This window comes from Pelophylax lessonae (assembly GCF_965119305.1).
Source record: "Pelophylax lessonae genome assembly, chromosome: 13".
NCBI classification, from domain to species: domain Eukaryota; kingdom Metazoa; phylum Chordata; class Amphibia; order Anura; family Ranidae; genus Pelophylax; species Pelophylax lessonae.
Window position 1 is genome coordinate 15,440,749 of NC_138780.1, and position 17,943 is coordinate 15,458,691.

The 17,943-nt window shown below is 52.0% G+C and overlaps 2 protein-coding genes across 2 annotated transcripts in view; one reads left to right on the plus strand and one right to left on the minus strand.

The window, feature by feature from the left end:
- Window positions 1-2,162, minus strand: part of LAMTOR2 (late endosomal/lysosomal adaptor, MAPK and MTOR activator 2) — a 10,546-nt gene extending 8,384 nt beyond the window's left edge. The window contains exon 1 of the mRNA XM_082242885.1: window positions 2,036-2,162. Coding sequence (XP_082099011.1) covers window positions 2,036-2,103 — 68 coding nt within the window. The 5' untranslated portion in view covers window positions 2,104-2,162. The remainder of the gene's footprint in view (window positions 1-2,035) is intronic.
- Window positions 2,163-2,656: 494 nt separating this feature from the next.
- Window positions 2,657-17,943, plus strand: part of UBQLN4 (ubiquilin 4) — a 34,560-nt gene continuing 19,273 nt past the window's right edge. Inside the window, exons 1-2 of the mRNA XM_082242934.1 lie at window positions 2,657-2,840; window positions 17,457-17,608. Coding sequence (XP_082099060.1) covers window positions 2,727-2,840; window positions 17,457-17,608 — 266 coding nt within the window. The 5' untranslated portion in view covers window positions 2,657-2,726. The remainder of the gene's footprint in view (window positions 2,841-17,456; window positions 17,609-17,943) is intronic.

The window sequence follows — 17,943 nt, forward strand, 5'->3', positions numbered from 1 at the left end:
AAGGACGAAGAGGAAGGGGAAGGACGAAGAGGAAGGGGAAGGACGAAGAGGAAGGGGAAGGACGAAGAGGAAGGGGAAGGACGAAGAGGAAGGGGAAGGACGAAGAGGAAGGGGAAGGACGAAGAGGAAGGGGAAGGACGAAGAGGAAGGGGAAGGACGAAGAGGAAGGGGAAGGACGAAGAGGAAGGGAAAGGACGAAGAGGAAGGGGAAGGACGAAGAGGAAGGGAAAGGACGAAGAGGAAGGGAAAGGACGAAGAGGAAGGGAAAGGACGAAGAGGAAGGGAAAGGACGAAGAGGAAGGGAAAGGACGAAGAGGAAGGGAAAGGACGAAGAGGAAGGGAAAGGACGAAGAGGAAGGGAAAGGACGAAGAGGAAGGGAAAGGACGAAGAGGAAGGGAAAGGACGAAGAGGAAGGGAAAGGACGAAGAGAAAGGGAAGGACGAAGAGAAAGGGAAGGACGAAGAGAAAGGGAAGGACGAAGAGAAAGGGAAGGACGAAGAGAAAGGGAAGGACGAAGAGAAAGGGAAGGACGAAGAGAAAGGGAAGGACGAAGAGAAAGGGAAGGACGAAGGGGGAAGGACGAAGGGGGAGGGGGAAAGGGGGAGAAAAAAAGGGGAGGGGGAAAGGGGGAGAAAAAAAGGGGAGGGGGAAAGGGGGAGAAAAAAAAGGGGAGGGGGCAAAGGGGGGAGAAAAAAAGGGGAGGGGCAAAGGGGGGGGGGGGAGAAAAAAAAGGGGAGGGGCAAAGGGGGGAGAAAAAAAGGGGAGGGGCAAAGGGGGGGGAGAAAAAAAGGGGAGGGGCAAAGGGGGGGGAGAAAAAAAGGGGAGGGGCAAAGGGGGGGGAGAAAAAAAGGGGAGGGGCAAAGGGGGGAGGGGGAAAGGGGGGAGGGGGAAAGGGGGGAGGGGGAAAGGGGGGAGGGGGAAAGGGGGGAGGGGGAAAGGGGGGAGGGGGAAAGGGGGGAGGGGGAAAGGGGGGAGGGGGAAAGGGGAGAAAAAAGGGGAGGGGGAAAGGGGGGAGAAAAAAGGGGAGGGGGAAAGGGGGGAGAAAAAAGGGGAGGGGGAAAGGGGGAGAAAAAAAGGGGAGGAGGAGGAGGAAGAAGGCAAGGGGGAGTTGAAATTCCCAGACCGTTACACTGGCTGTACGGGCACCGACAGCTCAGCCCCCGACCGGAAAAAACCTTAATGTGCTTCCAGATCTGTGCAGTAATCCAGTGTGAGACTTTCTTCCTGTAATAAAGACCGCTCACTGCTACTTCCTCTCCTTGTGCAGGGTGACTGGTCTTGTCCCTGCCCTCCCCTGTAGTAGGTGGAGCCTACCAGGTCCCTCCTACAGCTCTGCTCATTGCACAGGCCATGCACAGCCCAGGGATGATGCTACTGCTACATTTACAAGGCAATATCTAGGTATGCAAAGGGATTGGGTGCCCACAAAGCAGACTTAAAACCTTTCTCGCTATGTCCGGAGTTCTGCGTTCGTTCAGATGGTCATTGACACCCGTCCCGCATGCAGACTCCCTTTCTTATTGCAGCAGCATCCACCCCAAGCTGCACGCAGGCAACCTATAGAGGTGGATGCAGATGCAGCGGCTGCACAGACACAGCCGCATGCAAAGTATGATATGCATGCAGGAACGGGCGCAGGGATTCCAATTAGACAGTATGCGTTCACATTAGTGCTCCTGCAGGCCTACCAAATTTTGACATGCGGCTATGTCTGTGCAGACGCTGCATCTACCTATATTTGCTGCCTGCGGACAGCTTGGGGAGGATGCTGGTGCAAAAAAAAAAAAAAGAGCGTGCAATAAGAAAGGGCGCATGCAAGCAGCGCCCGTCTGAACGAACCCTAAAGGCTGAGGCACCTAGGAGCTGGGATTTAAAGTGAACCTGTTGCTTGGGTGCATTGCTCACCCCACTCTGTTTCCTCCCCCACAGGTAGCCATGGCTATTCCCCCCTTCTTTCCTGTTCTGCTTGAAGTTCCCCTTTGTAAACATTGGGCCTACAGGGCCTAAATGGGGGAGGGGAAGGGTCATACTCACAGAGTGCTCTGCACACCCCCAGTGTTAGCCTGGCTGAGCACCTGGGTCAGAGCTTTGGGCCTCAACATACTAGTCCAGCACACTGCTTCAGCAGAATGAGATGACACTCAGCTGCTTCTCCTTCCTGGCAGTCACAGGATGCCATCATGTGACCTGACCCCTCCCAGTCCACCTCCCCGACCTTCTAAACTACCGCCAAAATTCCCCCGGGGAAGCCTTGTGCTACGTAGGGGCAAATAAACATGTCACAGTTGCTAGAAGAATTCATAAAAAATAAACTTTTAAAATCAACTTTAGGCTGAGGCCTGAGTTGCCACAGTAACGCGCTAGGCCCTGGAACGCACGGTGCGTCTCAAGCCTCAGCTTGAGGGACGCAGAACGGCGATTGGCCAAGTCGTCCTACTGGCGCGCGAACCATGCTGCCCGAACCTACGATTGAAGAAAGAGCTGACGGCTGATTGGTCGGCTGTGGTGTCATGGTGATGGCGAGAGCTGTGTGCGTTCCGCGCCTCGTTTCGGAGCGGCGTAGCGATTGGCCGAGAGGAGGTCGCGTGGTACGGAGGATGACGCAGCACATGAAGGGAGGCGCGTGTTCCTCCAGGCCGCTAGGGGGTCGCTGTAGCGGCGTCAGACAAAGCGCGGCGGGCTCCTTTTCGTGTGTTCCTCCTCTAGGTGGGCGGGTGTGGAGAAGATGGCGGAGAGCGGCGCTGACGGTGCGCCGGGCAAGGGCCTGATCCGGGTCACGGTGAAGACACCGAAAGACAAGGAGGAGATTGTTATAGGGGAGACGGCGAGCGTCAAAGAGGTGAGGGGGGGCGGGGAGCTGTGAGCTGAGATTTACCATTGGAGCACATGGGCTGCTGTAGCCCATAGCAACCCCGTCCTGAGGCTGCTGATGAGTAAATACTGTTGCTATGGGCAACAAACCCCCCATGTGACCCTGTTATTACAAGCTGTTGCCCATAGCAGCCATTTTTAAGGTCCACAGGCAGAAGTGAGCCCTCATTGGTTGCTATGGGTGACTGCTTGACTTTTATATGTAATATTTGACCCCCCTGTGCTTTGCCAGGGGCTGGGAGGGGCATTGGGGGCTGTGGAAGGGGGGAGGGTGTTGGGGACCCCTCCAGAGTCCATATCTCCTGCACTAGGAAGGGTATCGGGGGGCCCACACTGGTCACCATGGAGATGGGGGTGGCTAAAGGTCACACAAGGGTTGTGGGGGTGCCTTGGATCTACGCGGTGGTCGTATTGGGGGTGGGGTACTTGGTGTGGAGGGTTACCCTGGGTCATTTGAGGCTGCAGATCAAAGGATCGGTCGCCAGCACACCAATAACTTTATAAAAGGGTCCAAAGCTTTATTGAACAGCCAAGAACAGGGACGTTTTCGAGCCACGAAGAACCCCTTCACCAGGCATGTGATTAGAGGCCAGCAGGGTACCCTGGCTTCTCAGGTGGGGGCACTAGGAGTGGGGGGTGGTGCCTTGGGCTCCTGGATGGGCTATTTAAGGCTGTAGAGTACTTTGGGTCCTCAGATGGGGAGTGTGGGGGTGCCATGGGTTTTTGGATGGGTCATTTTCAAGCTGCAGAGTGTCTTGAAGACCCCAAATGTGGTCACTGGGAGCGTGGGTCACCTTGGGTTCATGGGTACCATGGGTGCTCAGATGGTGTGACTGAGAGCGTAGGGTGGCTTGGATTCCTAGATGGCCATTTGAGGCCGCAGGGTACCTTGGGCACTCAGATGGGGTGACTGGGAGTGTGGGGGTACCTTGGGTTCATGGGTACCTTAGGTGCTCAGATGGAGTGACTGAGAGAGTAGGGTGGCTTGGATTCCTAGATGGTCATTTGAAGCCTCAGATGGGGTGACTGGGTGTGTGGGATGCCTTCGGTTCTTGTATGGGTTATTTGAGGCTGCAGGGTACCTTGGGCACTCAGATGGGGTGACTGGGAGTGTGGGGGTACCTTAGGAGCTCAGATGGAGTGACTGAGAGCGTAGGGTGGCTTGGATTCCTAGATGGCCATTTGAGGCCGCAGGGTACCTTGGGCACTCAGATGGGGGGACTGGGAGTGTGGGGGTGCCATGGGTTTTTGGATGGGTCATTTTCAGGCTGCAGAGTGTCTTGAAGACCCAAAATGTGGTGACTGGGAGCGTGGGTCACCTTTTGTTCATGGGTACCTTAGGAGCTCAGACGGAGCGACTGAGAGCGTAGGGTGGCTTTGATTCCTAGATGGTTATTTGAGGCCGCAGGGTACCTTGGGCACTCAGATGTGGTGACTGGGAGTGTGGCGGTACCTTGGGTTCATGGGTACCTTAGGAGCTCAGATGGAGTGACTGAGAGCGTAGGGTGGCTTGGATTCCTAGATGGCTATTTGAGGCCGCAGGGTACCTTGGGCACTCAGATGGGGTGACTAGGAGTGTGGGACACCTTGGGTTCATGTGTGGGTTGTTTGAGGCTGTACCATCAGTTCTCAGATGTGATGCCTTGGGTTTCTGGATGGGTCATCTTGGGCCAACGGGTAACTTAGGTGCTCAGATGGAGTGACTGAGAGTGTAGGGTGCCTTGGATTCCTAGATGGTCATTTTGAAGCCTCAGATGGGGTGACCGGGTGTGTGGGATGCCTTCGGTTCTTGTGTGGGTTGTTTGAGACTGCAGGGTGCCTTGGGCCCTCAGATAGGGTTACCGGGATGCCTTCGGTTCTTGTATTGGCTATTTGAGACTACAGGGTACCTTGGGCCCTCAGATGGGGTGACTGGGTGTGTGGGATGCCTTCGGTTCTTGTATGGGTTATTTGAGACTGCAGGGTAACTTGGGCCCTCAGGGTGACTGGGAGTGTGGGGGGCCTTGGGTTGATTGAGGCTGTACCGTCAGTTCTTGGATGTGGTTCCTGGAACTGTGGGATGCCTTGGGTTTCTGGATGGGCCATCTTGGGCCATGGGTACCTTAGGTACTCAGATGGAGTGACTGAGAGTGTAGGGTGCCTTGGATTCCTAAATGATCATTTGAAGCCTCAGATGGGGTGACTGGGTGTGTGGGACGCCTTCGGTTCTTGTATGGGTTATTTGAGACTGCAGGGTACCTTGGGTCCTCAGATGGGGTGATCGGGTGTGTGGGATGCCTTGGGTTCTTGTGTGGGTTGTTTGAGGCTGTAACGTCAGTTCTCGATGTGCCTGGGATTGTGGGATGCCTTGGGTTTCTGGATGGGTCATCTTGGGCCAACGGGTACTTTTTGGCACTTTTCCACTGCAAGTACCGGCTCGGCTCTACTCGACCCGGTTTGCTTTTCCACTGCTGGTACCACATGGTACGGTGTTGGTACGGTTCGGTACGGTACGGTTTGCATTTCCACTAAAGTAGTACTAAAAACAAGTGGGTGGGATAACAACGATTCTCTGACCAATCAGTGGCTAGTAGTGACTGCATGCAAAGGATTGTGGGATATGGTACCGGGTATGGTATCTCTAGGAACCACAATCGAGGTGGTACTGTTTTTGAGAGCTGTACTGTTCGGTTCCATGCAGTGGAAAAGCACCACCGAACCGTTCCTACACCGTACCATGCGGTACCAGAAGTGGAAAAGCACAAAAGCGTGCCGAACCGTTCGGTTCCATGCAGTGGAAAAGCGCCATTAGGTGCTCAGATGGAGTGCCTGAGAGTGTAGGGTGCCTTGGATTCCTAGATGGTTATTTGAGGCTGCAGGGTACCTTGGGCCCTCAGATAGGGTGACTGGGTGTGTGGGATACCTTTTGGTTCTTGTATGGGTTATTTGAGGCTGCAGGGTACCTTGGGCCCTCAGGTGGGGTGACCGGGTTTGTGGGATGCCTTCAGTTCTTGTGTGGGTTGTTTGAGGCTGTACCGTCAGTTCTCAGATGTGCCTGGGACTGCAGGATGCCTTGGGATTCCAGGTGGGTCATCTTGGGTCATGGGTACCTTAGGTGCTCAGATGGAGTGCCTGAGAGTGTAGGGTGGCTTGGATTCCTAGATGGTCATTTGAGGCTGCAGGGTACCTTGGGCCCTCAGATAGGGTGACTGGGTGTGTGGGATACCTTTTGGTTCTTGTATGGGTTATTTGAGGCTGCAGGGTACCTTGGGCCCTCAGGTGGGGTGACCGGGTTTGTGGGATGCCTTCAGTTCTTGTGTGGGTTGTTTGAGGCTGCAGGGTACCTTGGGCCCTCAGATAGGGTGACTGGGTGTGTGGGATGCCTTTTGGTTCTTGTGTGGGTTGTTTGAGGCTGTACCGTCTTGGGTTTCTGGATGGGTCATCTTGGGCCACGGGTACCTTAGGTACTCAGATGGAGGGACTGAGAGTGTAGGGTGCCTTCACTGCCTTGGATTCCTGAATGATCATTTGAGGCTGCAGGTTACCTTGGGTCCTCGGATGGGGCCACCTGGGGTGCTTTTGCTTCTTGGATGGATCAATTGAGGTTGCAGGGTTCCTTCGGTCCCCAAAGGTGGTGACTGGGAGTGTGGGATGCCTTGGATTCATGTGTGGGTTGTTTGAGGCTGTGCCGTCAGTTCTCAGATGTGGTGCCTGGGACTGTGGGATGCCTTGGGTTTCTGGATGGGTCATCTTGGACCACGGGGTACCTTAGGTACTCAGATGGAGTGACTGATGGTGTAGGGTGCCTTGGATTCCTAAATAAGCATTTAAGGCTGCAGGTTACATTGGGCCCTCGGATGGGGCGACCTGGAGTGTGGGGTGCTTTGGGTTCCTGGATGGGTCAATTGAGGTTGCAGGGTGCCTTCAGTCCTCAAATGTGGTGACTGGGAGTGTGAGAGACGCCTTGGGTTCATGTGTGGGTTGTTTGAGGCTGTACGGTCAGTTCTCAGATGTGGTGACTGGGAGTGTGGGTTGCCTTGGGTTTTTGGATGGGTCATTTGAGTCTGCAGAGTACCTTGGGTCCGCAGGTGGGCAGGCTGGGGGGGGGGGGGGGCGCCTTGGATTCCTCAACGGGTCATCTGGGACCAACAGGTAACTAGGACGCTCAAATGGCGTGACTGAGAGTGTAGGGTGCCTTGGATCCCTATTTGGTCATTTGAGGCTGCAGGGTACCTTGGGCCCTCAAATGGGGTCATTGGGAGTGTGGGGTGCCTTGGGTTTCTGGGTGGGTCATGGGTACCTTAGGTGCTCAGATGGAATGACTGAGAGTGTGGAGTATCTTAAGTTTCTGGATGGGTTGTTGAGGTTGCAGGGGGGTACTTTGGGTCCTCAGAAATATCTGAGAATATAAAGTGCCTTGGATGAGTTAACCCGGGGCAGATGGTGTGCCTAGGGTACTTTGAGTTCCTGGATGAGTCCTCTAGGACAGTGGTCCTCAACTCCGGTCCTCAGGGCCCACTAACAGGCCAGATTTTAAGTATTTCCTTGGGGAGATGCAGACTAGAGTACTGCAATCACTGAGCAGCAAATGATATCACCTGGGATGTATTTCAGTTATCTTGCAAACCTGGCCTGTTAGTGGGCCCTGAGGACCAGGGTTGAGGACCACTGCTCTAGGATCACAGAGTACCTTGGGAACACAGATGGTGTGCTTTGGTGTGTGTTTTCCTGGATGGGTCATCTGCAGATACAGGCTGCTTTGGGTTTCCAGTTGGGTTCATTGGGAGTGCTGGTTGCTTTGGTTCCCTTGATTGGGTGCGACAGGTTTCCTTGAGTCGTCCTAAAGTGTGGTGAGTGAGCTGCCTTGGGTCAATAGATGGGGTGTCTTGGAAAGTTAGGTTACTTGGCTCCCCTGACAGGTCTTGGGTGCCTGGGATTGTAGGGTGCAATTGGGTTCCCAAATGGGTTATCTAGAACCGCAGGGTACCTTTGGTCTTCGGATGAGGTCTGGGAGTATGGGGTGCCAATGGGTTCCTGAATCTAGGGCCAGAGCGTAACTGATCATATTGTAATTGAATTTTAATAAAAATTACCTTTTACTTTTCAATCTGCAGCTGTTGTAATTTTCTGAAAATACAATATGGCCGCCTGGAGGTGTTCTGTACACAGAATGTATACTGACCACACCCCAAAAACATAAATTCCTACTTGTGTGATTGGCTCACTGATTTCCCAAAAGTCTGCACAAAGATTGTCAGATTTCTGGAAGGGGGGGGAGTCAGATTTCTGGAAGGGGGGGAGTCAGATTTCTGGAAGGGGGGGAGTCAGATTTCTGGAAGGGGGGGAGTCAGATTTCTGGAGGGGGGGGGGGGAGTCAGATTTCTGGAAGGGGGGGGGAGTCAGATTTCTGGAAGGGGGGGGGGAGTCAGATTTCTGGAAGGGGGGGGGGGGAGTCAGATTTCTGGAAGGGGGGGGGGGGAGTCAGATTTCTGGAAGGGGGGGGGGAGTCAGATTTCTGGAAGGGGGGGGGGAGTCAGATTTCTGGAAGGGGGGGGGAGTCAGATTTCTGGAAGGGGGGGGGGAGTCAGATTTCTGGAAGGGGGGGGAGTCAGATTTCTGGAAGGGGGGGGGAGTCAGATTTCTGGAAGGGGGGGGGAGTCAGATTTCTGGAAGGGGGGGGGGGAGTCAGATTTCTGGAAGGGGGGGGGAGTCAGATTTCTGGAAGGGGGAGGGAGTAAGATTTCTGGAAGGGGGGGAGGGAGTCAGATTTCTGGAAGGGGGGGTCAGATTTCTGGAATTTTTGTCAGATTTCTGGAAGGGGGGGGGGAGTCAGATTTCTGGAAGGGGGGGTCAGATTTCTGGAAGGGGGGGTCAGATTTCTGGAAGGGGGGGTCAGATTTCTGGAAGGGGGGGGGGGAGTCAGATTTCTGGAAGGGGGGGGGGGGAGTCAGATTTCTGGAAGGGGGGGGGGAGTCCGATTTCTGGAAGGGGGGGGGGAGTCCGATTTCTGGAAGGGGGGGAGTCAGATTTCTGGAAGGGGGGGGGGGAGTCAGATTTCTGGAAGGGGGAGTGGGATTTCCGGAAGGAGGAGTGGGATTTCCGGCATCCCCTGCAACAAATATGTAATTTTTGGTGAGATACTCCCAATAGGAATACATCTAAAGGGATGCAGGACCAGCAGATTTCCTCATTAGTGCTCTGCAGCTGCCACAGCTGAATGATAATTATGAAACCACTCCCATTAGACCCACTCAGCACAGAGGAACTAACAATGATTCCTTCAGAATAACGAAAGGTAGAAATCTGCAACAAAGTTTGCTAAAATCCCTGCAATGTACAGAGATCACCCAGAGGGGAATGATTTTTTTTTTTTTTTTCTCAACAAAAGTGGAGTTACGCTTTAAACCCCCAGACAGTCCTCTTGAGAGCATGGGGGGGTACCTTGGCTCCAAAGATTCATCACGTCCCCTATTAGGGTCATCCTGATCTTTTGGGGGGGGGGGGGGTGTTTGACAAAAAGGAAAGGCGTCGATAAATCTGATCGATAAATAAGAAGATGGCACTCTCGTATTAGCAGCCAGTAAGGTCTATTAATTTAAAGTAGGAAATTAAAACTTGTTCCTATGACAACAGCAGTGTTCCAGTTTTTTGTACCGAATCTGATCGGTGAACACCGGAGCTGGATTCCACAATCCTGCTTTTCCAGAATAGAAATTGATTTCTTCACTCCGGCTTTCACAAATTGGCCTCGGTGTTGTGTCATCAGGAATTCGAACTATGTCATGCTGGGTGGCCCAGTTCATTGTATGGGTCATGGGTGACATGCTGATTCAGACTTACTGGGTGAGCAGACAGGGATGTAACAATGCTTTATTGGACTTGGCAGATCACATCCAACACCAACAGTTCTTTTTTTTTTTTCTGTAAAAATAAAACAAAACTTTATTTTACAAGCTTAGGCCAGTGTTCCTCAACAGCTTGCTGGGGGTTCCGTGAGCAATGAGCAGTTTCTGCCCCTCGGATAAGTTCCCACTGACTCTATTGATCTTTTTAGCACTCCCTAAGGGGATAATCCTTTCCACCGGCCACAAATGTAAGGACCAGCTATCATGAGTTGTAGATCTAGTCATTTTTATTAGGGGTTCGCTGAGATTGTAGCGTTGTTTTAAGGGTTCATCTGTATTGAAAAGGTTGAGAGAGGCTGGTTTAGGCAGTTCCTTATAATCCATAGTTTTAGTAGAGCTAAAGTTGACGATACAAATATTGTATTGTCAGATTGTAACATGGGGGGGTGAGCCTTATGCTGGCTATACACTAGCCGAAATATGGAGCAAACTCATTTTCGAAAAACTAAAAATTGGCCGTGAGAGCAGACGATCGTGCCATCATGTAATGACCTAATTTCGAACGATAAATCGTTCAATGGACATAAATAATTTAGTTTGTCACATATACCTAATGCAAACAGGTCGGCCAAGAAACACATTAACCTTTCAATTTATCGTTCGGCCGGCAGATTTTCAAAACTGTTCCTTCGATTTTTCGGCTCTGAAAAGTTGAAAACTATTTTCTATTTGTGCCCATTCACTGGACGAAAAACAGACAATCAGACCAAATTACAGATTTTTGAACGATTTTTCGGCAGGTTTATGGCCACCATTAGTCCCTTAACCACTTACGGACCGCCCGCCGCAGTTTTACGTCGGTACTTTGACGTTAAATACCAGGGTTATGGCAGCAGATAGCTGCCATAACCCCGGTATTTTTTTTAAACTGTGGGTGGTCTGCTTTAACATAAGGGTGGTCCCAGCGGCGGGATCACCCTTTTGGGCGGCGCCGCAGTTCCTTATCATCCATAGTTTAGGCAGTTCCTTCCCATCCATGGTTTAGGCAGTTCCTTCCCATCCATAGTCTAGGCGGTTCCTTCCCATCCATGGTTTAGGCGGTTCCTTCCCATCCATGGTTTAGGCGGTTCCTTCCCATCCATGGTTTAGGCGGTTCCTTCCCATCCATGGTTTAGGCGGTTCCTTCCCATCCATAGTCTAGGCGGTTCCTTCCCATCCATAGTCTAGGCAGTTCCTTCCCATCCATAGTCTAGGCAGTTCCTTCCCATCCATAGTCTAGGCAGTTCCTTCCCATCCATAGTCTAGGCAGTTCCTTCCCATCCATGGTCTAGGCAGTTCCTTCCCATCCATGGTTTAGGCAGTTCCTTCCCATCCATGGTTGAGGCGGTTCCTTCCCATCCATGGTTGAGGCGGTTCCTTCCCATCCATGGTTGAGGCGGTTCCTTCCCATCCATGGTTGAGGCGGTTCCTTCCCATCCATGGTTTAGGCAGTTCCTTCCCATCCATGGTTTAGGCAGTTCCTTCCCATCCATAGTCTATGCGGTTCCTTCCCATCCATAGTCTAGGCGGTTCCTTCCCATCCATAGTCTAGGCGGTTCCTTCCCATCCATAGTCTAGGCAGTTCCTTCCCATCCATAGTCTAGGCAGTTCCTTCCCATCCATAGTCTAGGCAGTTCCTTCCCATCCATAGTCTAGGCAGTTCCTTCCCATCCATAGTCTAGGCAGTTCCTTCCCATCCATAGTCTAGGCAGTTCCTTCCCATCCATGGTTTAGGCAGTTCCTTCCCATCCATGGTTTAGGCGGTTCCTTCCCATCCATGGTTTAGGCAGTTCCTTCCCATCCATGGTTTAGGCAGTTCCTTCCCATCCATGGTTTAGGCAGTTCCTTCCCATCCATGGTTTAGGCAGTTCCTTCCCATCCATGGTTTAGGCAGTTCCTTCCCATCCATGGTTTAGGCAGTTCCTTCCCATCCATGGTTTAGGCAGTTCCTTCCCATCCATGGTTTTGGTAGAGCTAAAGTTGACTATACAAAGATTGTATTGTCAGATTATAACATGGGGGGTGAGCCTTAACCACTTACGGACCGCCCGCTGCAGTTTTACATCAGTACTTTGACGTTAAATACCGGGGTTATGGTAGCAGATAGCTGTCATAACCCCGGTATTTTTTTTTAACTGCGGGTGGTCTGCTTTAACATAAGGGTGGTCCCAGCGGCGGATTCGCCATGGGATCACCCTTTTGGGCGGCGGGAGAGGTGTCTCCCTCCCACCGCTTCCCAGTTGTTTTCCCAATTTACCGGACCCGCCGCAGTTCCTTATCATCCATAGTTTTGGTAGAGTTAAAGTTGACTATACAAAGATTGTATTGTCAGATTATAACATGGAGGGGTGAGCCTTAGTCCCTTAACCATTAAACTGATGTTACCTGTAGAAATATTGCAACAATCTCCATTTTATTCTCTAGGGTCTCTGCTAAAAAAAAATGTATGTGTGTGTGTATATATATATATATATATATATATAATCTCATTTTTTTTTATATATATTGTATAAAATTTGAGGGCTCAGTTTTTCTAGCAAAAAAATAGATTTTAAATTGTAAACAACAAGTGTCAGAAAAAGGCTCGGTCCATAAGTGGTTATCTGGTATGGTTATATCATATACCATCATATTTAGGTTTATGTTTAAATTTGGGAGGTTTGCAAAATCCCATTCAGTCATAATCCCATACTTTCTTTGGAGGTATATGAGGACACGGCTATAACAATAGGATGACTCGGCTGTGAGAGGAAAATGATCGCAGCTCCCATCTCTCCGCTGGGAATCGTGACACCAAAGTCGAGGGATGATGTAAATGTTGCATTTTCAAACATCCTTGCTATTGGTTTTGCCTCCTGTGTTTTTTTTTTTTTCTCTCCCTGACAATTTGTAAAGTTTTTGGAGTGCTCGTGAGATTAGTACCTGTTGTTGTTTTTTGTTTTAAAGCAGAGTTCCGGACTCAAAATCGACTTTACACCATCCGCTTGCTGTAATGTAGCTGAAAAAGAATTGGATAATTTCAATTTTTTATTTTTTTTTTATTTACTTGAGCCTCCATGATTGACAGAACTGAAATCCAATAAATGAAAGAGGGCAGGGGCAGTCACACAGGGGAGAAAAGATTGTGCCGGGTGTCCACCACCCAGGAAACTGTCAGTCACCATTCTATGCTCTGCCTCTCCAGTGCTCACAGGAGCACAGGGCTGGAGATGAGGGCTGCGGGCTAGGGGTGGGCAGGGAGCTGGGGATGGGCGCTGCGGGCAGGGAGCTGGGGATGGGCAATGGGAGCCGGGGATGGGCGCTGTGAGGCCGGGGGCTGGAGATGGGAGCCGGAGATGGGTGCTGCGGGCCGGGAGCCGGGGATGGACGCTGCGCACCGGGGGCCAGGGATGGGCACTGTGAGGCCCAGGGATGGGCGTTGCGGGCTGGGGGCCGGGGATGGGCGCTGTGAGGCCTGGGGTTGGAGATGGGAGCCGGAGATGGGTGCTGCGGGCCGGGAGCCGGGGATGGACGCTGCGCACCGGGGGCCAGGGATGGGCACTGTGAGGCCCAGGGATGGGCGTTGCGGGCTTGGGGCCGGGGATGGGCGCTGTGAGGCCTGGAGATGGGAGCCGGAGATGGGTGCTGCGGGCCGGGGATGGGCACTGTGAGGCCCAGGGATGGGTGCTGCGGGCTGGGAGCCGGGGATGGCCGCTGGGGGCCGGGGATGGGCGCTGTGAAGCAGGGGGCTGGAGATGGGAGCCGGAGATGGGTGCCGGGAGCCGGGGATGGGCGCTGCGCACCAGGGGCCAGGGATGGGCACTGTGAGGCCCAGGGATGGGCGTTGCGGGATGGGGGCCGGGGATGGGCGCTGTGAGGCCGGGGGCTGGAGATGGGAGCCGGAGATGGGTGCCGGGAGCCGGGGATGGGCGCTGCGCACCAGGGGCCAGGGATGGGCACTGTGAGGCCCAGGGATGGGCGTTGCGGGATGGGGGCCGGGGATGGGCGCTGTGAGGCCGGGGGCTGGAGATGGGAGCCGGAGATGGGTGCTGCGGGCCGGGAGCCGGGGATGGACGCTGCGCACCAGGGGCCAGGGATGGGCACTGTGAGGCCCAGGGATGGGCGTTGCGGGCTGGGGGCTGGAGATGGGAGCCGGAGATGGGTGCTGCGGGCCGGGAGCCGGGGATGGGCACTGTGAGGCCCAGGGATGGGTGCTGCGGGCTGGGGGCCGGGGATGGGCGCTGTGAGGCCTGGGGCTGGAGATGGGAGCCGGAGATGGGTGCTGCGGGCCGGGAGCCGGGGATGGGCACTGTGAGGCCCAGGGATGGGTGCTGTGGGCTGGGGGCCGGGGATGGGCGCTGTGAGGCCTGGGGCTGGAGATGGGAGCCGGAGATGGGTGCTGCGAGCCGGGGATGGGCACTGTGAGGCCCAGGGATGGGTGCTGCGGGCCGGGGGCCAGAGATGGGCACTGTGAGGCCGGGGGCTGGAGATGGGTGCCTGAGTGATAGAACAAGGGGTTAACTGTGCCATTTTAAATTACCTCCCCCGCCCCTTCCCCTGGTGCCTGAAACATGTTGAATTGATAGAACTGTGCAATAGAATACAATCTGATGACCACCTGTGTGAGTTCTTATTTTGAGGTGATGAGGACATATTACTGGGTACCGCGCCCATGTTTTCTGGCTCTTTCCTCAGCCAGTCGTGGTGAAATCGCTTTCATTGTATCGTTGTTGAGCTTTGGCACAGCTGACACCCAGGGTCATTTCTGATATAATGTTGCAATTGTAGCCTTCCATTGAAACAGCTGAGTTTTCCCCGGAGCGGAGCCGTTGATGATCACACACTGAGAAATCTTTGTGTAATTGGCCTCCTGACAATTGTGAGATACCAGGCACGCTCTTCATCAGAGGCTTCTGTAACGCGGGCAAACTACCAGAGGCCGGATTATACTGGGTGAAACAGAAATGTATGAAGACCTTCAATTCCCAGAAAACCAAACCTTCGGGAGGTGGGCGAATTGTGTAAAAACGTCTGATCCACTAGTAGCAGGTCCCGGCGAGTCCCACTTCTGGGACAGGCAATGGCTTTATTATCTTTCCAGCCACGTATGTTGGCCCCGTAGAAAGTCTTCTGGGAATTCTGAAGCGAGGAGATACAACCTGCAGATCCTTGATGCAGTTTTATTGAGTTTGCACCCAGGGGAACCCAGGATCCAGGACCACATAACATTATCAGCTTAGAAAGAAAAAGTTATCCTTCGTGTTAAAATACTAGTCTGGTCACATCGTAACATTTTTGTGCTTAGATATCCTCAAGCTTTTGGCTATATAGGATATCTCGCCTATATGAGCTTGTTGGACGTCCTGTTCCAAAGCCATGGCCATTAATATGGAGTCAGCCTTTCTTTGCAGCTATAACATCGTCCACTCTTCTGGAAAGGCTTTCTACAAGATGTTGGAGTTTGAAGGAATTGGGGCCCATTCAGCAAAAAAAGAGAATTTTATGAGCTCCTGGCTCACCATAGGGGTATCAGTTCATCCCAAAGGTGTTCAGTAGGGTTGAGGTCCAGAATCTGTGTTAGGCCACTTGAGGTCCTCCACACTAAACTGGTCGAACCATGTCTTTACGGAGCTGGCCCATCCACAGAAGGGTATTTGGCAGTGTTAGGGTCTACCTATTAACCACTTGCCTACCGGGCACTTTCACCCCCTTCCTGCCCAGGCCAATTTTCAGCTTTCAGCGCTCTCACGCTTTGAATGACAATTGCGCGGTCATGCTACACTGTACCCATATGACATTTTTATCATTTTTTTCACAGAAATAGAGCTTTCTTTTGGTGGTATTTAATCATCTCTGGGTTTTTTATTTCTTACAAAAAAAAAGACAGAAAATTTTGAAAAAAAAAGTTTTTTTTTTTCTTATTTTCTGCGAGTAAATTTTGAAAATAAATTTTTCTCCTTCACTGATGGGCGCTGATGGGCCCTGATGAGGGGGCGCTGATGGGCCCTGATGAGGGGGCGCTGATGGGCCCTGATGAGGCGGCGCTGATGGGCCCTGATGAGGCGGCGCTGATGGGCCCTGATGAGGCGGCACTGATGAGGCGGCACTTATGGGCACTAATAGGCGGCACTTATGGGCACTGATGAGGAGGTACTAATAATGCTGCACTGATTAGCACTGATAGGCTGCACTTATGGGCACTGATGAGGAGGTACCAATATGCTGCACTGAGAGGTGGCACTGCTGGGCACTGAGGTGGCACTGCTGGGCAGCACCATCAGTGCCCACACTCAGTGCCCATAGTGCTGCTAGTGCCCATCAGTGCCTAGATGAGCAGGCACTGATAGGGGGCTCTGTGGGCACTGATGGTGGGCACTTATTGTATTTACCTCTTTTGTAATCAGGGCACTGGTGATCAGTGCCCTGATTAGATTTTTCTGTATTCCCTAACCGCTGATCGGCTCTCCTCTTCCTCACACTGCAGTCTCTGTGTGAGGAAGGAGAGCTGGCGATGAGAGATGATCTCATATGTTTACATATGAGATCATCTCTCATTGCACGGTCCGATCACGTGGTAAATGGCCGCTGTGATTGGCCATTCACCACGATCTGTGATTGGCTGTGTCCAAGGGACACGGCCGACACAGATTTTCCCTGATGTGCGGTCGCGGGGGCGCGTGGGGAGCCTGTCTCTGGGAGGCCGTTTAAAGACAGCCTCCCGGAAATTAGAGCCCGCGCTGTAGCCGTCGGGGATTTTTATTGACTGTAGTTTGTCGCCATTCCACGGGTGTGTGCAATTTTAAACTGTCATATGTTGGGTATCTATTTACTCTGCGAGACATCTTTCACAATATCAAGAACAAAACAAAGGTTTGGGACTTTATATGAGGCATTGCACATCTATTGCTAAATGCCTCCATCCCTAATCATACATAATCAAGGGGGGAGTAAAAATATGCAAAAAAAAATGGGCTAACTTTACTGTTTTTTTATTTATTTATTTTTTTAAATGCAGTGAAATTTATTTTTTCCCCAAAAAATGGCATTTGAAAGGCCGCTGCGCAAATACTGCGTGACAAAAAATATTGCAACGACCGTGACCGCCATTTTATTCCCCAGAGTCTTTGCTAAAAAAAATATTTATAATGTTTGGGGGTTCTAAGTCATTTTCTAGCAAAAAAAAAAAACTGATTTTAACTTGTAAACAACATGTCAGAAATAGGCTCGGTCCTTAAGTAGGTTAATAGTGAGAGTGACATGTCGGGCACCCATTTACTTGGCGTAACATCTTTCATATTATACAAAAGTTGGGGTAATAATGGGTGTTTTTTTTTTTTTTTTTTCAAAACCGCCGTGTGACATAAAAACTTGCAACAAACGCCATTTTATTCCCTAGGCCAGTGATGGGGAACCTTGGCACCCCAGATGTTTTGGAACTACATTTCCCATGATGCTCAGCTACACTGCAGAGTGCATGAGCATCATGGGAAATGTAGTTCCAAAACATCTGGGGTGCCAAGGTTTGCCGTCTCTGCTGCTGATTTAAACTTGTAAAGGAAGAGTGCCAGAAAAAGGCTGGGCAGCACTTAAAGAATAACTTAAACCGAGCTTATGTAAGTTTGGGGGAGGGGGGGGGGGGCAAAGACTGGAGGAGGATTGGGAGGATCTGGTTCATAGATTTTTGTTCTCGCATACTTGGAATTCTATCTGACAAAACTGTCTTCCTGTCCTGTCTGTTGCAGTTCAAAGAGGAGATCTCCAAACGATTCAAAGCCAAGAAGGATCAGCTGGTACTGATCTTTGCCGGGAAGATCTTGAAAGACGGCGACACGCTAAACCAGCACGGCATCAAAGACGGCCTCACTGTGCATCTGGTGATCAAGACAGCGCAGAAGTGAGTGTTTTCCTATGGGATGGGGTGGGGGGGTTGGGGAGATTGTATGTTTCAACCTTCGGAGGCAGAATGATGGAGATTGTACGCCACCGATTGTCCCTACTCCATATGTTGATACCAGGGTAGGTGCCCCCATCGGGGTATGTACCTTTTTATGTTCTAGTGCTAATATCTCAAAGTTTGGTATTCCAATCACTTTTTGATTGGGGCGATGGAACACGACAGTGGAGCCCTCTGGGCGGGGATTTTGGCGGTGGGAGCCCCTCATTCCCTGGTGCTGACTCCTGGATGCTTTTGTTTCCCGATTGCCGCTCCTGTAGATTCTCCTGGTTTCT